The sequence below is a fragment of the Carassius gibelio genome, chromosome A11 (assembly GCF_023724105.1).
Source record: "Carassius gibelio isolate Cgi1373 ecotype wild population from Czech Republic chromosome A11, carGib1.2-hapl.c, whole genome shotgun sequence".
In the NCBI taxonomy this organism is placed as follows: domain Eukaryota; kingdom Metazoa; phylum Chordata; class Actinopteri; order Cypriniformes; family Cyprinidae; genus Carassius; species Carassius gibelio.
Window position 1 is genome coordinate 1,134,313 of NC_068381.1, and position 18,873 is coordinate 1,153,185.

The window sequence follows — 18,873 nt, forward strand, 5'->3', positions numbered from 1 at the left end:
GTGTGTGTGTGTGTGGATCAGACGCCCATGTGAGCAGCAGCAGCAGCAGCGGGAGGATCTCTTCGCCTCTGTTCCAGCGTTCGGTGACGGGGATGTGAGAAGATGTCGGTGGGAGGCTGTGCGTGTCCCGGTAAGCTCCAGGCTTTCTCTGCAGTGACACACGCTGAGGTTAGATGTGCAGAAACATGGCTGCCCGTCTCCTGACGTCTGACTTTTCATCTGCTCCAACAGCTGGTTTGCGTCGCTGACATTTACAGCGTTTCGTGGCCTAGATCTCTGTTGTGTTAGACGGCAGATCTGCTGCTTTTAAAGCTGAGACCCTCAGATAAATCAGAGGAGGAGCGGGAGTTAGTGAAGTGGCTTGATGAAAGGTCACGCTGTGTTTTAAACTCGACACACACAGCATCAGACGTGTTTTCTGTCTCATCTCAGACGTTTCATGATTGAGTCGTGTGTTTGTGTTGTAGTTTCTCAGCGGATGAGAACAGATATTTGTGAGTGTGTTTGTTAGACAGACAGAAAATCAACAAGTGTTTGGATAGCACAATGCATTCGACGCCAACAACTCAAAATGTGCATGTTCTTATTAATATATTAACACTACATTGTCCAACTACTGTATATGTTAAGGTCATGGTTTACAGTGAACAGCTTAGGGGCGGTTATAAATTCAGTGTAAATCACGGCTTCACTGGGATTAATGCTTTTATAAAACTTATTCCATATACACAGTAAGGTTTCAAAAAATAAAACAGAGCAAATAAAGTATAAAAACAGTTTCTTCCACTAAACAATGTAGCTCCTCAGAAACAGTTGAGGTTCCTACAAAGTGGTTGCCGAGCAACACACAGAAGTAAACAAAGGTGTGTGTTACTTTGTAGCGTAATTCACAACAGCTTCGAACGCGGCTCAGCCAATCAGAATCAAGGAGCAGCTCAGCCAATCAGAATCAAGGAGCGGAACTCTCGGTTTTATAATTATATAGTATAACATTATGCTTCTAATACTAAAAACATTGACAGAAAATAGTTCACTTCTAATCAAAAATAAAGGATGTTAACTAATATTTGCATGTCCTCATTAGTTTATTAACATGATATGTTTTATATATAATATTACAGTGCATTTACTATAAAAAAAATGGATAGAAAATAGTCTAAAATCTAGTTAAACATTAAATATTACATCCAGTATTTGCATCAGTTTATTGGCTTATTAACATAAGCAAGATGCATTTAATACCTAAAATATTATTTAAATATGGTTATATATTATTTTACAAAAATATGTAATACCATAAATATATGGTTCATCTCTTGTAATAAATATTTACCCAATATTTGCATGTGTTTACTAGTTTATCTTAAAGTTTTTATTCTTAAAGTTTTTTAAAACTGTTTGGCTTGAAAACTGTTGAACACACAGACGTCATTACACACTGAAGTCCACAATAACAGTGTGTGTGTGTGAGAGAGAGAGAGTGTGTGTGTGTGTGTGTGTGTGTGACTTTCAGCAAACACACTGATGACTTTTTTTGATGCGTCTTATATCAGACATTGATTGAGTTAAGCATCATATTCCACACGATCATAACAGTCTCTGTTTAAATCAACTCATACAATTTCTAGACTAAAAGTCACCAAGAAATAAAATTTTATATGTATAATAAAATGTATAAAAAACATTTTCTATTATTATTATTATACACTGAATTTTCAACTTGAAAAGAAATATCTATTATTAAAAATTGTAAAAATAAATATATATATTCAAATAAATAATTTCTTAAGACTGATCATCCAGGAATTAGATTTTATATTTTTTTTATGCAGAATATATATATTCCTTCTATTTATAAAAAATTATAAATTATATATCTGTGCACATCATTATTTATCATCAAAAAAATTACCTTTATTGAAATATCTTCTCTGATGAAATAAGGTGGATAAAATATAATAAATATTATAAAAATATTTCTGCCTCTTTTTGTGTAATACTGTAATATTAAAGTGCGATTTATAAATTACTATTACAATATAAATTACTCATATTATCAGTAATATAGTTACATTCATTACGTTATAAATTGCATTAAGTGCTTAAGTGTCAATCTGTCTGAATCTAAGATTAACGCATCATCTGAAGCTGAATAAATGATCTCTCAGTGATGTGTGGTTTGTTCGGAGGACAATATCTGTCTGAGATACAACTATCTGAAAATCTGGAATCTGAGGGAGCAAAAACATCTGAATATTGAGGAAATCATCTTTAAAGTTGTTCAAATGAATTATTAACAATGCATATCACTAATCAAACATGAAGTTTTTATATATTTACGGTAGGAGACGTACTAAATATCTTCATGAAACATGATCTTTACTTAATGTCCTTATGATTTTTGTCATAAAAGAGAAATGTATAATTGTGTCTCATACAGTGTGTTGTTGTGTATTTCTCCAGATATACGTCTGTGACACTGAACACTGAGTTTGTCTCGTGCTCTGTCCTCTCTGTCTGAGTCACATGATCTGCTTGATTAGAGGGAAACCAGTTAAAGCAGAGTGCCGTGAAAACACAACCGCAGCCAGACAGAGAGGAGGTGTGTGTGTGTGTGTGTGTGTGTGTGTGTCGGGCACGCTGATCTGTCATTGGTCAGGCTGTTTCTGCTGTCTCCTGCACAATGCCACAGATCTGGAACAAAATGTCTTCCTGTGCAGCATCAGAGCGATGTGACGTTACCCATCAGCCCCAGACACACACACACACACACACACACACACACACCGTGATCCTTCACCGAGCGCTGTCGTGTTATTAGACTCATCAAACCGTCTGGTTTTCTTGACAAGTCTCTAAAACACAGTTCAGCATAAAGACATCATCTATTTGACATTTTATTAAGTCATAATTCACCATGATTTATTTGTTTTATAACATTTATCTTGCATGGTCTGTTTTATATTAATTGATTTGGAATTAATTTGGGGAAATTAATGCATCTTTAAATGTGACAAAAAATTGAGCTGCAGTTTTATTTTATAGTCATTAATATAATATAATATAATATAATATAATATAATAAATATAATATTGTTAATATTTTAATTGAGTTTTTATTTTTTAATTTATTTTTAAAAGTCTTACATTTTATTTTTCATTTCATTTTTATTTTCATTTCATTTTTCATGTCTTTATTAGTAACAAAATTGACTTGGCATGAATAAAATGCAACATTATTTGTTATATGCTAAATTTGCCATTTTACAAAAATATATCTTAAAAATCTTAAATAAATAAAATTCTAAAAAGTAATTTCTTTGGCCTGATTAATCAGGACTGTTTATTTCAGTTTGTGAATTGATCGTTCAGATTATACACAGCTGAATTACAAAGTGATCACAAATGTCTAGATAAATAATATAGTTTTTATTAATGTTTTTATTTTTTTGTTTTCCATCCCATTTTAATTTTAGAATTATATATATATATATATATATATTGGGGTGTTTCATACATCTAGTGGGTTTTAACTTAATTATTATTATTATTATTATATTATATTTTTTTTGTTGGCAGTAGTCAGTGTTCTGTCAGTCGTTCCTGACTCTCAGCACTAGGTGTCTCTGTTGAGCTCAGTCTGAACACCTGAGCCTCTGATCCAAACACTGTGATCAGCACTTTAAAGGGCCCTGCGGGAGACCTGTCAATCAACACAGGGCCACGCCCACCTCTTTGTGTCAGAGGAGGGAGGAGGGGCTTGACTGGTTAGAGCTGTCATGAGTGTGTGCAGTGCATTATGGGTCACATTCTCACTGCTTATGGAGAATAGGTGCAATAACTACTACATTTACAAATTAATAGTCATTCTTAAGGTTTATTATTATTTTCAAAGTCAAAATCCAGATTTCAATAGGAATCCATTTTATTATACATATTACAATATTATTATTCACATTTTACAGAATTACAAATTTTATAAAAAATGTCTTTTTTATTTTTTAAATAATTTTACAATAGTATTATTAAAAATTTTCAGAATTAATTTTTTATTAAAATGTGCTATTTTATTTTTTTATATAATATTACAATATTATTCACATTTTGTCAGAATTCAACATTTTATTAAAATGTGTTATTTGATTTTTTTTAATATAATATTACAATATTATTATTTCATTTTGTCAGAATTAAACGTTTTATTAAAATGTGCTATTTTTATATAATATTACATTATTATTATTCACATTTTCAGATAAACATTTTTTATTAAAATGTGCTATTTAATTTTTTTATATAATATTACAATATTATAATTAACATTTTCAGAATTCAAAATCATATTAGATTATTATTATTAATATTGTTTTCCTGAATTTAACCCCCTATCACAATCCGGGGCCGGTGTCGGAGTGGGGCGTCTGTTATCAAGCCTGTGACAGATGTGTTCTCTTGACTTCCTGTTGACGGGTCAGATAGTCCTCAGCCTGGCCTGCAGAGATACTCCGATCCACACGCGTGTGTTTACCGTGTTTAGACGCAGCATGATGGACGTACTGGGTGAGGAAAGAGCTTTCTTCTGGATTATTTGATTCTTTGGTCTGTAATGCAGGAGCGTGATGTCATTGATTATCCAGCTCTGTGTTAAGTGGCTCACCATCGACCTGGGTCAGAATTGATTATCTGAAACTCCCAGCAGTGTAATAGTCATTTATCGTCCGCTCGTCAGACTATGAAGAGGACTAATGCATGTTTGAGATGTTAGCGTGTGTAACTGAATCATTGATTTGGTTTGACAGTCTCAAGTATGCTAATCTCCTCAAGTGTGTGTTACGGTGTTATAAATGCTTTTATATTGTGATATATATTGAGTTTAGGCAATTAACAACAAAGCTGCATATGCATGTGTTTTAAAGGCCTCTGCATCGTAATGTAAGCTGCACTTACTGCTGTTGAGTTGATGCATGCATTTGTAAGTCATGATTTATGTGAAGTGATGACAGACAGAGATGTGAAAAGTGTCTCGCTGAGAGAGACAGCGCTGTACCTCTCTCTCTCTCTCTCTCACGCTTTTAGAACAGACTACATTCAGCTGAGCTGGACATTCAGATGGGGCTCAGTATACAGAAACATTGATCCAGCTGCCTGGTCCTTAATATATTCAGTTTAAAGCACTTTATTAGCATTATTTTGCTTGTAGAGTATTGCCAGAGCATTATACACACAAGTGATGACAAGAAAATTAAATGTGAATACAAAAGTAATAAAATGCGATGCAAAGTAATTATTAAAAATGTATAAATTATATAATTATATATATATTTAGAAATGTATGTATATATTTATAAATATTATTTTTATCATTATTTTGCACCTTATTTTAATACTATTTGTCTGTGCATGTGTGTGCATGTGTGTGTGTCTGTATATATATATATATATATATATATATATATATATATATATATATATATATATACACACACATATATATATCATCTTTTTCATTTATCTTACATTCATTATTTTGCACCTTATTTGAATTCTGTTTATATATTATAAACATATAACTATGTAGAAATTAAAAATTATATATTTTTTTATTTATATCCATTATTCAATTTATTAACACATTATTTGAATACTATACACAATTTTTTTTATAAATATAATTACATTTTATTATTGTTATCATATTTTTTTTTTGCACCTTATTTTATTTAATACTATTTCCTGCTCTCTTTTTCTATAAAATAATATTATATTATATTATTAATTTATCAAATTTTTTTATTCATTATTTTGCATCTTAGTGTAATACTATATAGATACATCATATAAAGTATACATTTATCAAGGCATAAGATATACTGTAAATAGAGAGAGAGAGAGAGAGAGAGAGAGAGAGAGAGAGAGAGAGAGAGAGAGAGAGAGAGAGAGAGAGAGCATCACTCAGGCCTGCGCGCGTCTATTGTTCGCTCTGCGCGTGAACACAAAGACTCTTGAGGCGGTTCGTCGAGCACGAGCGCCGCGGGACCTGCGCGTCTTAACGTACACCGGACGATTCTTCATTCATTAACCGCCGTTTCCCATGATTTCACACCGATTCTCGTGATTCTCCGCGTCCCGGGATCCTCATAAAGCCCGTGTGGAGTCGCTCGGTCCTCCGGTCAGCAGTGTTTCAGGTAAAACTGAGGGTTTTTTTTTTAATTACACGCCGTTATTTAACGTCACTGATGGGGTTTGTTTCAATTTCATTGTCGACTTTTATTTTGACGGGTTTGGCGCTTTTCTCGGATCTTGTTTTGGTGTTTTGTTTCAACGGTTTTATCGCGCCGCTAGCATTAGCATGTAATGTTAGCCTCGGGCCTCAGCAGAGATCAACACTCGAGCTCGTTCAGTCTATAAAACAGTTTCACTACACTCTAGGCTTCTTAAAGTCTCTCAGACTCAGATTTCTCTGTAAACGTGTTGAGTTAGTGAATATATGTGTGTGAGATACTGACTGATCCGCTCAGATGAGCTCAAGGGTCTCAGATTCGGTTTATTTCACGAGGATATAGTTCTTGTATTTCAGATATACTTTTTTTCAGCGCATGAATAAACTAGTTTTGATTTTAAAATCTGTATTTATTTAAACTTTATTTCTGATTTATACACAAGCACGGTTTAATGTGTATTGCTGCATTTCTTAAAACTTGACGCTATTTGGAGAAATCTGCTTTGTTTCTGTTCTGATAAGAGTCCGATATTCCTGTATCAGCACACACTTTCACTCTGTTTTCATTTCCATTCACTGGAAGCCATCAGCATTGTTTTTATTTCTCATTAAATAGATTCATCAGCCGATTTATTCATGCTTTAATAATAAACAAGCTTCATTTGGATCAATCTGCTGTGCATTTCACACAGAAAAGAGTCTTATTGTGTTTGTTTCCCAAGTAAACTGCCTTTTTATTTATTGTTTTTCCAGATGCATGTTTCTCAGCCTAAAAATACACATTTTAAACTACATCAGCTACTTAAAGCCTACTAAATCATCTTTAAAAATGTATAAACACATGCATGGTTTTAATTTGTCTTGCTTTGTTTCATAAAACCATTGATAGACAACCAGAGTCGTGCATTTCCACATGTTTATTGGAGAAATCTGTGCTTTTTTGTTTCTGTTCTTATAATAGGAGTCCAATATTCCTGTATCAGCACACGCTTTCACTCTGTAAAGTGTTTTTCCTCTTGATTCGCAGTCGTTTCCATTTACTGGAAGCCATCAGCATCATCTCGAGGGTGTTGTGGTGAAAACAGTCATTAGTCAATCATATGATCATCGTTTCCCTCTTTCACATGCGATGGACCATTAGCCCTTACACCAACACGCGTGTGTATGTGATCTGTATGACGTCTGTCCTGTATGCACTCAAGAAAGAACGGGAAGTTTGAGTTTGTTGTCTGATTTGATTTAGAAAGTCATTAAGCAGCCGTTGAATGATATCTCTTAATGGGACGCTCTTAAGATCTAATACTTACTAAATGACTGGACGGGCTGATTTCGTTTTGCATGCTTCCTGCTTTGCGTCGGTTCGATGTTTAAGTCTGATAATAAATCTGAAATATTATGAAATCTGTGCGTGTTGCTGATCTGTGAACTGTAAAGGTTTTTGTGGGTCTTAAAGACACGGATTAAACCTGAAAAGGTCTTAAAATAAAACAGCAGAAAGTCTTAAATTGGTAGTCGTGATGTTAAGTGTTGAACACACTGCAAAAATCTCAGTATAAATATCTAAACATTCTGAAATCAAGGTGCATTTACTTGAGATGTAAGTGTTAAATTAAGATGCAATTGAGTATAAAAACTTGTTTTGCTTTTTTTTTTTATCAGAAACTTAACTTTTTTTTATCAGTCTGCTGTTATTTCACAAAGAAGACCATCTCATTCAGTTTATTTCACAAGTAAACTGATTTATTTGTGGTATTTCAGATACATTTTTAAAGCTTTTTCGCCCACGAATAAACATTTCATACTCTAGATCGTCTTTAATGCTATTAATTTCAGATTTATACACATGCATGGTCGAATTAGTCTTGCTGCTCTTCATAAAACCATTGATAAATAACCAGAGTCATGCATTTTGACGTTATTTTTCCTAAAACAAGACTTCTGTCTTCTGATATTGTGCTTCTGTAGTTATGGTAAAAGATACCGAAGAGCAGTGCGATTAGAAGATCTTCTAAAGCTATTGTTTATTTGGAAACTGAATTGAAAAGTTGTAGTTTTCAAGCTTTGAGGTGTTGCTAATACAAGACATGTACATTAGGAGACCTATATTGACCTCTTCTGTTTATTATTACTCACATTGTCCAGGCTCGTTCTTAGAAAGCCTTCATCAGACGTACAGAAGTGCTGCGTGTTTCCCGTGTAATATTGATAAGTGCAGTGCTGTTGTGAGATGGATTTGTGTCTGTGAACAGGACTAACTTGTGTCCAGTGAATATTTAATTGCTCAAAGACTGATGAATGTTTAATGAAGGATGTGCTCTGATGCCGAGACGTGCGATGTGTCTGTTTTCAGATCGAGGTTTGGACTGACGTTCTGTTGTCTCTCATGAAAACTCTCGTGGTTGTCCTCCCGTACGGTCTTTTAGAGGTCGCTCCGGTGGGTTTATCAGCCGTATTGTTAGTGTAATTCAATTAGAGTCTTCATTTTACGATGCGTCGTGTCGTTGACGGCTCTCAGATTTATTTGCAAGTCATTATGAGTCGGAGCTGTTCCCGCGACGACAGGGGTCGTGACCTCATTGTGGCTGAATGCATCGTGTTATAGATGTGTTTAATTGGCGGGATGGAGAGAGGGAGGGGTGTGGCTGACCTTTGCCCCCGTGTTCTGTTTATGCAGGGCTTTTACTGCTCGAGTGTGTGAGACGGTCACACACACACACACTATACATGCACTCTTTCACAAAATTCAATGCAAAATCTGAAATATCCAGAAATATTGAGCAGCACAACTGTGTTCAACATTGATAATAATCAGAAATGTGTCTCGAGCAGTAAATCATCATATTATTCTGATTTCTGAAGATCATGTGACACTGAAGACTGGAGGAATGATGCTGAAAATACAGAAATACATTACACTTTAACACAGATTCACACAGAAAACAGATGATTTACGTTACATTAATATTTCTAATTTTTAAACTCTATTTTTGTTCATATAAACGCAGCCTTTGTGATTCTGTCAAACTAATGCATTCTGTTGTTGAATCACCGCTGAACGTGCATCTCTCTTTCTCTCCGCGCTCAGGCTGTTCCTCCAAGTCGTTCAAGCTGTACTCCCCAAAGGAGCCCCCCAACGGAAGCGCTTTCCCCCCCTTCCACCCCGGCACCATGCTGGACCGAGACCTGGGGTGAGTGCGTCTGTTTCAGTGTCATTCACAGCAGAAACCAGAAGCGGGATCACCCGTATGAGCTCAGAATCAACTCTTAAGTACACAGTGCTAAAAACGATCCATAAGGAATATTTAATGATGTGCATGAGAGTGTTTCAGATCAGTCAGTAGTTGGGATGCTGAGCTCCTGTAGGCGTCTGTGAGGACAGCATCAGCAGTCAGGGCATGTTTCTGTTAGATAGCGGAGCAGGAAGCACTCGTGTTCACAGTGTGTTTAGAACTGGACAGCGTCCAGGAAGTGGGAGGGGCTTCCCTTGTGGCAGGACAGTGCAGTTGAGTGGGTGTCATATCTGCTGTGGCACACTGATAAATGCAGAAAACGACTCTCTTCCTGTCTGTGATGGTGCCTACAGGCAGAGAACTGCATGTGTGTGTTTGTGTTAGTCTGTTTTATGGCGTGTATAAAGCATGTTATTGAACTTCATGAGGTTTGACATGATTTTTTTGTGGTTGTTCCTGCAGTCCGACACCCATGTATCCCCCCACATACCTGGAGCCGGGCATCGGGTGAGACATTCACATTGGAGTATGATAGCAGAGTTTGATCATGTCAATCATTTAGAGACCTTGCATATCAAATATGAGATATGATTGATTCTATTAGTGTATGTAGAGTTCGTGAGGTCTCCGTGTGTGTCTGAGGGTTAAAACAGTCTTTGTTTCTCAGGAGACACACACCTTATGGGAATCAGACAGACTACAGGATATTTGAGCTCAACAAGCGGCTTCAGAACTGGACAGAGGTGAGGCGATCTGCTTTTCTGTTTACATTTATCGCTCTGTGTTTCTCAGTCTTAACTATCAGCGCTTTAAACATTTTAATAATTTAAGATGCTTTTCATATGTCTGACATAAACCCTATAATGGTAGCACAGAAACATCTATCAGCTTCAGCTGGCTGAATGATATCAGAGAGATATCTCATACTGTTTTTCTCTCTCAGGAGTGTGATAATCTGTGGTGGGATGCTTTTACTACTGAATTCTTTGAGGATGATGCTATGCTCACCATCACGTTTTGTCTGGAGGACGGTCCTAAGCGATACAGTGAGTTTTACGTATCAAGAGTTATATCCAGAGATCTGATTGCAAGTTTTCTGTTCAGTGCAGGGTTTACTTTGAAACAGTTAACACATATAGAGATGATTTAAGAGCTGCTTGATTCATGGGAACTACAATGATCAAGCCTTGTTGAAATATAAGTCCTAAAAAATAAGAAATGGTTTTACTTTAGTTAAGACTCTGAGATGGGAAAAAAATGGTTTTGACTACCGTACAAATCTGTTTGTCAAATTTGAGAGCACTATCAAGATACACACCCAAATGCTTCACAAGTGGTTTCACACAGTAAGACAAATGGCCAAAATTTTAGCCAAGAAGGTTCAAAAGCTATAATCTCAGTTTTGCCTTCTTTGAGGTGAGAAAATTTTAAGGATATCGATGCCATAACATCTGCTAGATAAGTCCACAGAGTATCCAAACCCATGTTATATGATCCCAGATGCAGATAGATTTGGGTTTATCCTCGTAATAGTGATAGGAGATACCATGTTTCTTAAAGATCAACCTCCAGGGTAAGCATATACAAGGAGAATAAAATCGGAGCTAGAATAGAGCCTTGAGGGACACCACGCATAACAGGTGCTGCATCCGATGTAAAACTGATAGCATAAACCCAATTGTAACACTTAGAAAATATTGTTATTAAGCAGAAAGCTCTGTAGTTGGTGAAACACTATTTTCTCTAAACTTTAAGACATTAAATATTTGAGACCGGCATAAAATTAGTCGGCACTGTTGGATCTAAATTAGGCTTTTTCAGAATTGGATGGAGAGTGTTAACTTATTTGATTTGAAGCTTGCAGCTGATCTTTTTCCCACCTTAGCACCAGCACTAAATAGCACATAAACGGTCAACACTTCTTATTTAGTCACAGATTTTCAAGAAATAACACCAGAACTGAATATTTGTCCTTCTTGTGTCTCCCAGCGATCGGCCGGACGCTGATTCCTCGTTACTTCAGGAGTGTGTTTGAAGGCGGCGCCACTGAGCTCTACTACATTCTCAAGCATCCTAAAGAGTCCTTCCACAGCAACTTTGTGTCTCTGGACTGTGATCAGTGTACGATGGTCACGCAGAACGGCAAGCCCATGTTCACACAGGTGTGTGTGGAGGGCCGTCTGTACCTGGAGTTCATGTTCGATGACATGATGAGAATAAAGACGTGGCATTTCAGCATCCGGCAGCACAGAGAGCTCATCCCCCGGAGCATCCTGGCCATGCATGTACGTTCCTCTTCCTGCGTCTCACAGTGTTGGTTCTTCTAGCTGGTGTTTCACTCCTGATGATGCTGTGATTTTTGTGTCCGTCTCAGGCTCAGGACCCGCAGATGTTGGATCAGCTGTCCAAAAACATCACCAGATGCGGCCTGTCAAACTCCACCCTCAACTACCTCCGAGTACGAACACACAACACCACACTGAGACGACATCTACAGCTTTCATTCAGCTGATTAGTAACTAGGGCTGTCAATTCAACATCTTAATTTGGTGTGATATAATTATGGAAAAAATAATGTGTTAAAATGATTTGACATAGGACGACTGACTGTGTGATGAAGCAGAATTCAATATCATATGATATAGTTTAGCAATATCACATCAGCAAAAGTGCTGCTTTTCCCCAATATCTGCATATTGATTTGATACAAGAGTTCAATAAACAAGGAGTTAATGTTGTGTTTAAACACACTATTGTCTGTTGTTGCTGTGAACAAATCCATTTTTTTTTAATGAATTCAGTGAGTCAATGATTCAGTGACTCATTTATAGTCACTTGCTTCATTTCTGAATGAATCAGCTGTTTAAAGGAATCAAGTGAGTCGACAATTCAGTGACTCGTTCATGAAGACAGTAGCTGTGTCTGAAATCACATACTCTCTTGAGTAGGTACATATTATAAATATTTAATTACTTATTGACCACTAACTTGACCACAACTGTTGTCAGTTGTGTGGCTTCACTGCCATGCACAGATTCTCTCTGAACAAATCAAATGAGTCAATGATTCAGTGACTCGTTCATAAAGACAGTTACTTGCTTCATTTCGGAATGAATCGGGTGTATAAAGGAATCAAATGAGTAAATGATTCAGTGACTCGTGCATAAAGAGTCACTTGCTTCATTTCGGAATGAATCGGGTGTTTAAAGGAATCAAATGAGTCGATTCAGGGACTCATTCATGGATCCAATCACTTGTTTTGTTTTGGACCAAATGAGTTGAATGAATGACTTGTTCATTAAACCGAGTACATTTTTAAAATCTACTAAAGTCCATTTAAAACCCATTAATTTCAGCATTTTCTACACAATTTAGATTCAGGTTCAACTCTCTCTGAGCCACTTCAGATGCAGCTTCTGGAAATAATGTAAAGTCTTCATTGTAGCTTCAACAATATTTATTTCTAAAGATACTTTTTTTTTTTTTATTCAGTGCTTTTCTAACTTAAGACAGTAACTGTTTTAAATGATCTTTTCTCAGCCCAAATTGATGTGTGATGAATTATATCATTCGGCACATCAGAGAGCCCTATCGGTAACTGTCTTGTGTTGTTGTGCGTCTCTGTCTCAGTTGTGTGTGATCCTGGAGCCCATGCAGGAGCTGATGTCCAGACACAAGACGTACAGTCTGAGTCCCCGAGACTGTCTGAAGACGTGTCTGTTCCAGAAGTGGCAGAGGATGGTGGCTCCTCCAGGTCAGGAGACGCTCGTGTGTCTCAGAGACTCAGCTGGTGTCTGTGTAGTGTGTGTGTGAGCTCATGTGTGTGTGTGTGTGTCCGCAGCGGAGCCGGCCAGACAAGCGCCCAGTAAGAGACGGAAGCGTAAGATGTCGGGCGGCAGCACCATGAGCGCCGGCGGCGGCTCCAACAACAACAGCAACAGCAAGAAGAAGAGCCCAGCAAACAGCTTCCCGCTGTCCAGTCAGGTCCCGGTGAGTAGCCAATCACACGTCATCATCACGCTACAGTCAGTTTACTGAAGCAGCACACACCCGCCGGTCAGGGTTAACTGAAGTAACACTAATGGTGTGTTTCTGATGGCTCAGGATGTGATGGTGGTGGGCGAGCCCACGCTGATGGGAGGAGAGTTCGGGGACGAGGACGAGCGTCTGATCACGCGGCTGGAGAACACACAGTTCGACGCGGCTAACGGCATCGACGACGAGGACAGCTTTAACAACTCGCCCGCGCTGGGAGCCAACAGCCCCTGGAACAACAAGCCTCCGTCCAGCCAGGAGGGAAAGAACGACAACCCCACCTCACAGCCGTCTCAGTGAGACTCGGACGGGGGCGGAGCCGGGGGCGGAGCCAGGGAGCGTCAGCATCCAATGGGAAGAAAGAGGTGCGGTCGACTCATTCATCTACCTGCAGTAGCTGGTCTTCCTGTCAGCAGAGGAAGTGACCCCGGAGACCAGAGATGAGCGTGACAGCGTTTACTCGTCACAGGACAGTTTTTATTCAACGCTCCTGGTTTTGTTGGTGATTTATGAGGAGCCTGTGCATAGTTCAGATGAAGCACGTAAAACACCAACAAGACCAAGACACATCCAGCTCCCGTTACACTCACAAGAAATGACATATTGCATGAGGAAAATATATATATATATATTTTAATTTAATAGTGTTTTAATGGAAGCTTGTTTCTGCCACTTGGAAAAAAAACAACAACTTTTCATCAATTTTGACTGTTTTCTCAGATTTGGTGATATAAACTCACAATTATGAGTATGATCTCAATTCTGAGAAAAGTCAGCATTGCAAGAAAAAAAAGAAAAGAATCAAGCTTCCATAGTTTTGTGACTGCGTTACAATGAGAGATTAAAAAATATGTATAAATAAATCAGCAAAAGTCTAAACACTACCGATCTCTTTGATTTGCGTTACAGTAATGAGATGCGGGGAAATGTTTAATCATCATTTTAATGCAAACAACAACACAATAATCTAATGGTTATTTTCTTTCAGCAAGATGTCATTGTCTGATTTCTGGACTGAAATGTCGACAGTCTCGCATCTTCCTCTGATCGCTGGAGGATGTTTAATATCACATGAAGAGCGTTTTATCCGTGTTTTATACCAGCTTCTATTTCCCTAGAATGTTTATTTTTTTTCTTCTTTTTTTTTTTACCGATGTTGAAAGCTGCAAACCAAGGAGTAAGAGAACCGTGGAGGTCCTTAAAGAGTTGAAGCCTCAGATTCTGTTGGTTTGTCTTCTGTTTAACAGAGAGTTGGTTTTCGTGTACTTGTGCTTGTATATTTAAGGTAGTAGCAGAGTTGTGTATAACTGTATTGAGATGTATTCCTCCTTAGAGTTACATAAAGCCATTCTGATCTAACGTGTAAAAAATGAAAACACACCAACCTCGTCCTTCCCCCTCTTGATTATCTTTTTAATATGCGTTCGACTGATGAATTGAAATCAGGGGCGTTGTGTTTGTTGCCTGATCGAAATCTGTTTCTGAAGACGCTTTAAACAGATTCAGTGTTTGTTTTCTATCAGTCTGTTTCTTCGTTTGTTTAATGGAGACAAACTGTGATCAGCTAGTCATGTTTAATTAACATGTTAGTGGTTTTGTTTCACACACACACACACACACACACACACCCCAAATACTGCTGAAACTCAGTTTTTGTACTATTTGATTGTTTTCTCTCTCTTTCCGAGCAGCTGGATCGATCTGAATGGATTAAAGGTCTGCACTTGTAATTGAAACAAACTGGTGATCTTTTCCACCTTTAATCTTGTAGATGCTTTTGTTTGATATAACTTTTGTTTTCTTAATTTCTGCCCTTGATTAAATTAATGTATGGAACCAATAAAATATGAATTTTCACTTTAAGGATTTCTTCGCCTGTGTGATTTTATAGTTTATTTAAATATATAAAAATGTAGAAATGTGAAAATGAGTGAGAGAGAGAGTGACAGAGAGTGAATGATAGAGTGTGTGTGCGAGAGAGAGAGTGGGTTTGTGAGTGTGTGTGTGTGTGAAGAAAAGAAAGAGAGAGAGAGAGAGAGTGTGAGTGAAAATAAGTGCAACTGGTAAACTAAATTTGGCTGTGAATGAACTGAAAGAGAAAGCAAGAAGGGCCTTTAATGCCATCATAAAATCTATCCAAATTGAAATACCAATTCAAATCTGGCTCAAAATATTCCAATCAGTCGTTGAACCTATTGCATTATATGGCAGTGAAGTGTAGAGAGGTTTGGATGCTATGCAAACTGGAGCGGATCAAGTGTGTTGGGGATGCTGGATTTTATGTTGTGCATGACTAACCTCTCGAAGCACTTCATCATGACTGGAGTCATTGCTACGGGATGATGTTGTTTAGATAGGACACAGGTGATTTCTGTGAACACCGTTTTTGGGATCTCAGTACCTGCTGCATCCGCCATCTTGGATCTAGATTTGACAGACTGTCATTTTTCCCCAGAACTCTTTTTGTGTCTCTTGAAAAACTAGTTTCACTTGTTTTCCCAGGGGGGAGTTTCAGAGATTTTTCTCGAGATGTATAGTTTGTGGGCTCATTAGTAAAACTGAAGATCTTTTTCTGCTTGTTCTGCAGGAGGTAATCCGTGAAGGATGATTGCATCCGTGTATCAGAACCGGAGGATGATGGCATCTGTTTCAGGGCAGCTTCTGGCCGCTCTGGATGAACTAGACGCAGATAAACTGAAGATGTTTAAATGGTATTTAAAGAATTATTATGGCATTTCAGCAGCTGATCTGGAGAAGGTAGACACTTCTGACACAGTGGATCTGATGATAAAGCATTGTGGACCAGAAGAAGCTGTGAAGATCACGGTGGACATCCTGAGAAAGATGAACCAGAACTATCTGGCTGAAGAGTTAGAGAAGACACACAAGCGAGGTAACACGTTAAAGTGAAACTGAAATTGTTAACTGCCTTAAAAAAAATAAAAACATAGGCTTAATAATTGATTTTTCTAAATTGTTTGACACAGTGAATGTTTACAGAATAAGCTGATGTGTTCGTGTAGTTTAATATCAGTATTTGAACAGTATTAAGGATCCTGACCCTGTTGGAGCCCAATCTTCTGATTTAATTGAAGGAAATTATTGTCCATCCAAGCCATAATGTCCTCTAAACAAGCTAGCAGAGCGGAAACTGAATCAGTACCTGATTTTAATAGAAAATACAGTGTCATTGGCATAAATGTGATATGTAACTTTATGGGACTCAAAAATGAAACGAAGAGGGAGTAAGTATAAGGAAAATGAGATTAGACCTAGAATTGAGCCCTGGGGCACCCCACAAGTGACGGGAACTGAGCTTGATAAAAATTCTCCGATTTCCACCCAGAAATTCCTAGTGCACCATCACGAATGCCAACTTCAAGGTCCAATCTCTTTAGAAATATGTTAGGAATAGATACAGGATCATGATAATCACACTGTTCATGTCTGTTGATTTCCACAGTCACATTCACCAACATTGATCTCTGGACCAGGAACGACTTCCTACAGTGTAAGTCAGTAAGAAGAAGGAGAAAGAAGAGTTTTATAACTGATGATGTAAATGATGATTTGAACAGGATATCTGTTTATCTGTATAAGATCATATGTGTAAACCCCCCCCCCCCCCCATCTGAGGCTTGTTACCCCTGAAATTATGATTAAAAACCATGCTGTATATTATAAATTACAACTTTTATACTTTAAATAATTGTGTAAGTAGTAAAACAACACAAACCTTTAGAAATATTTTCAGTCTCGCAAGTGCTTTGGTCCAAATATCTGCTTTGCTCTTTTACGTCACCTACACACACACACACACACACACACACACAAAATCCTGTAAGATAGATGTCAACAATTGTGGATCTCCAGTAAGTAAGCCTTTTATTCACTTAAATGTTGTATAAAGTGATTATGTTCTCTCTAATACATGATGCCAGTGTATTTTCCGATGAGTCTGCTATGTTAGTAATAATAAAGTTACCTTCTTGATGGAAAGGGATGCCAGGTGTTCACAACAAAACACTCCCAATTGCTATTCAAATCTAGCCCAAATTAACCACGTCTCATCCCCCATGTTTCAGGGGATAAAATTCACATTATTGGGGTCGCTATGTGACCAGGGATAAAACAGCCCAATTTCACGGGAAAACCGCTCTTGAGAAATTTGATGTTTATTGTCTCCTCCAAACTTTTAAACAAAATGTACACCCCTGTATGATACACTGAACATGAAGAGTACACGAAAAGATTCATAATTCCTATGTGTTTGATCTCCATCAGATTCCCAGCAGCTCACTCTGGATCTGAACACAGTGAATGAATACCTCCATCTGTCTGAGAACAACAGAGTGATTACATTCACTGACACAGATCAGTCGCATCCTGGTCATCCGGACAGATTTGATCCTGTGCCTCAGGTGTTGTGTAGAGAGAGTGTGTGTGGACGCTGTTACTGGGAGATGGAGTGGAGAGGAGGTGTGCGTATATCAGTGTCATATAAGAGCATCAGCAGGAAAGGAGCAGGTTATGAGTGTGTGTTTGGATGTAATGATCAGTCCTGGAGTTTGATCTGCTTTCCTGACAGTTTCTCATTCACACACAATAACATACAGACGGATGTCTCTGTGAAGCCCATCCGCAGCAGAACAGGAGTGTATGATGATGTTGTCAGGAGAATAGGAGTGTTTGTGGATCACAGAGCAGGAACTCTGTCCTTCTACAGCGTCTCTGACACAATGAGTCTCATCCACACAGTCCAGACCACATTCACTCAGCCGCTCTATCCTGGGTTTAGAGTTCATTATTATGGATCATCAGTGAAACTCTAGATTGATGAGAGATTCTACCCATGATGCTTTGAACTGCATGATGAATCAGTGACAGTGGGATGTTATAGAGTCTCTTCATCACATTAACTCTTACTGACATAACAGTAAGAATAAATGTGTAAGAAATCCTCATAGAGATCAGTGTTTGTGTGTTGAATCTCTCTCACATCAATCATTTGTATATTGATTAAGTTATTTAAAGATATATAATCCAATAAATGGTGTTAACTTTATTAATGGGATGGCGTACATTAAAGGTTTATTTTGAACTGTGATTATTTATGTTTGTATAAATGTTGTCACAAAACCAACATTTTGACTGATCTGTAATAAACTTTCAAAGTTAGATTAGAGATACACTGTAAAAAACTGCTGTAGTTTCTACAGCATAATTTTACAGAATTTTACTGTATAAACATTTTACAAGATGCAGCTGTAATTCGCAATGCATTATGGGTCAAATAAGGTTTTACAGTTGTTAACAGTATATTTCCACGTCAACTATAATTTTAACTTTTTATTCATCAAAGAATCCTGAAAAAAGTATCGCAGATTC

The 18,873-nt window shown here is 37.4% G+C and overlaps 2 protein-coding genes across 4 annotated transcripts; both read left to right on the top strand.

The window, feature by feature from the left end:
• On the top strand, nucleotides 1–15,348 carry LOC128021950 (LIM domain-binding protein 1). 3 transcript variants are annotated; one of them, XM_052609053.1, is made up of 10 exons: nucleotides 1–130; nucleotides 9,306–9,408; nucleotides 9,913–9,957; nucleotides 10,118–10,193; nucleotides 10,394–10,496; nucleotides 11,440–11,735; nucleotides 11,825–11,908; nucleotides 13,081–13,204; nucleotides 13,292–13,440; nucleotides 13,555–15,348. In XM_052609053.1, the coding sequence occupies exons 1-10, from the start codon at nucleotides 103–105 to the stop codon at nucleotides 13,783–13,785; spliced, it is 1,239 nt and encodes a 412-aa protein (XP_052465013.1). In that variant the 5' UTR covers nucleotides 1–102; the 3' UTR covers nucleotides 13,786–15,348. The 3 variants fall into 3 exon arrangements, with proteins under 3 accessions (XP_052465013.1, XP_052465012.1, XP_052465014.1); XM_052609052.1 differs by lacking the exon at nucleotides 1–130 and adding an exon at nucleotides 4,411–4,560; XM_052609054.1 differs by lacking the exon at nucleotides 1–130 and adding an exon at nucleotides 5,945–6,185.
• Nucleotides 15,349–15,481: 133 nt separating this feature from the next.
• LOC128021951 (stonustoxin subunit alpha-like) lies at nucleotides 15,482–18,557 on the top strand. The gene is made up of 3 exons (XM_052609055.1): nucleotides 15,482–16,378; nucleotides 16,949–16,996; nucleotides 17,770–18,557. The coding sequence occupies exons 1-3, from the start codon at nucleotides 16,090–16,092 to the stop codon at nucleotides 18,315–18,317; spliced, it is 885 nt and encodes a 294-aa protein (XP_052465015.1). The 5' UTR covers nucleotides 15,482–16,089; the 3' UTR covers nucleotides 18,318–18,557.
• Nucleotides 18,558–18,873: the final 316 nt, after the last annotated feature.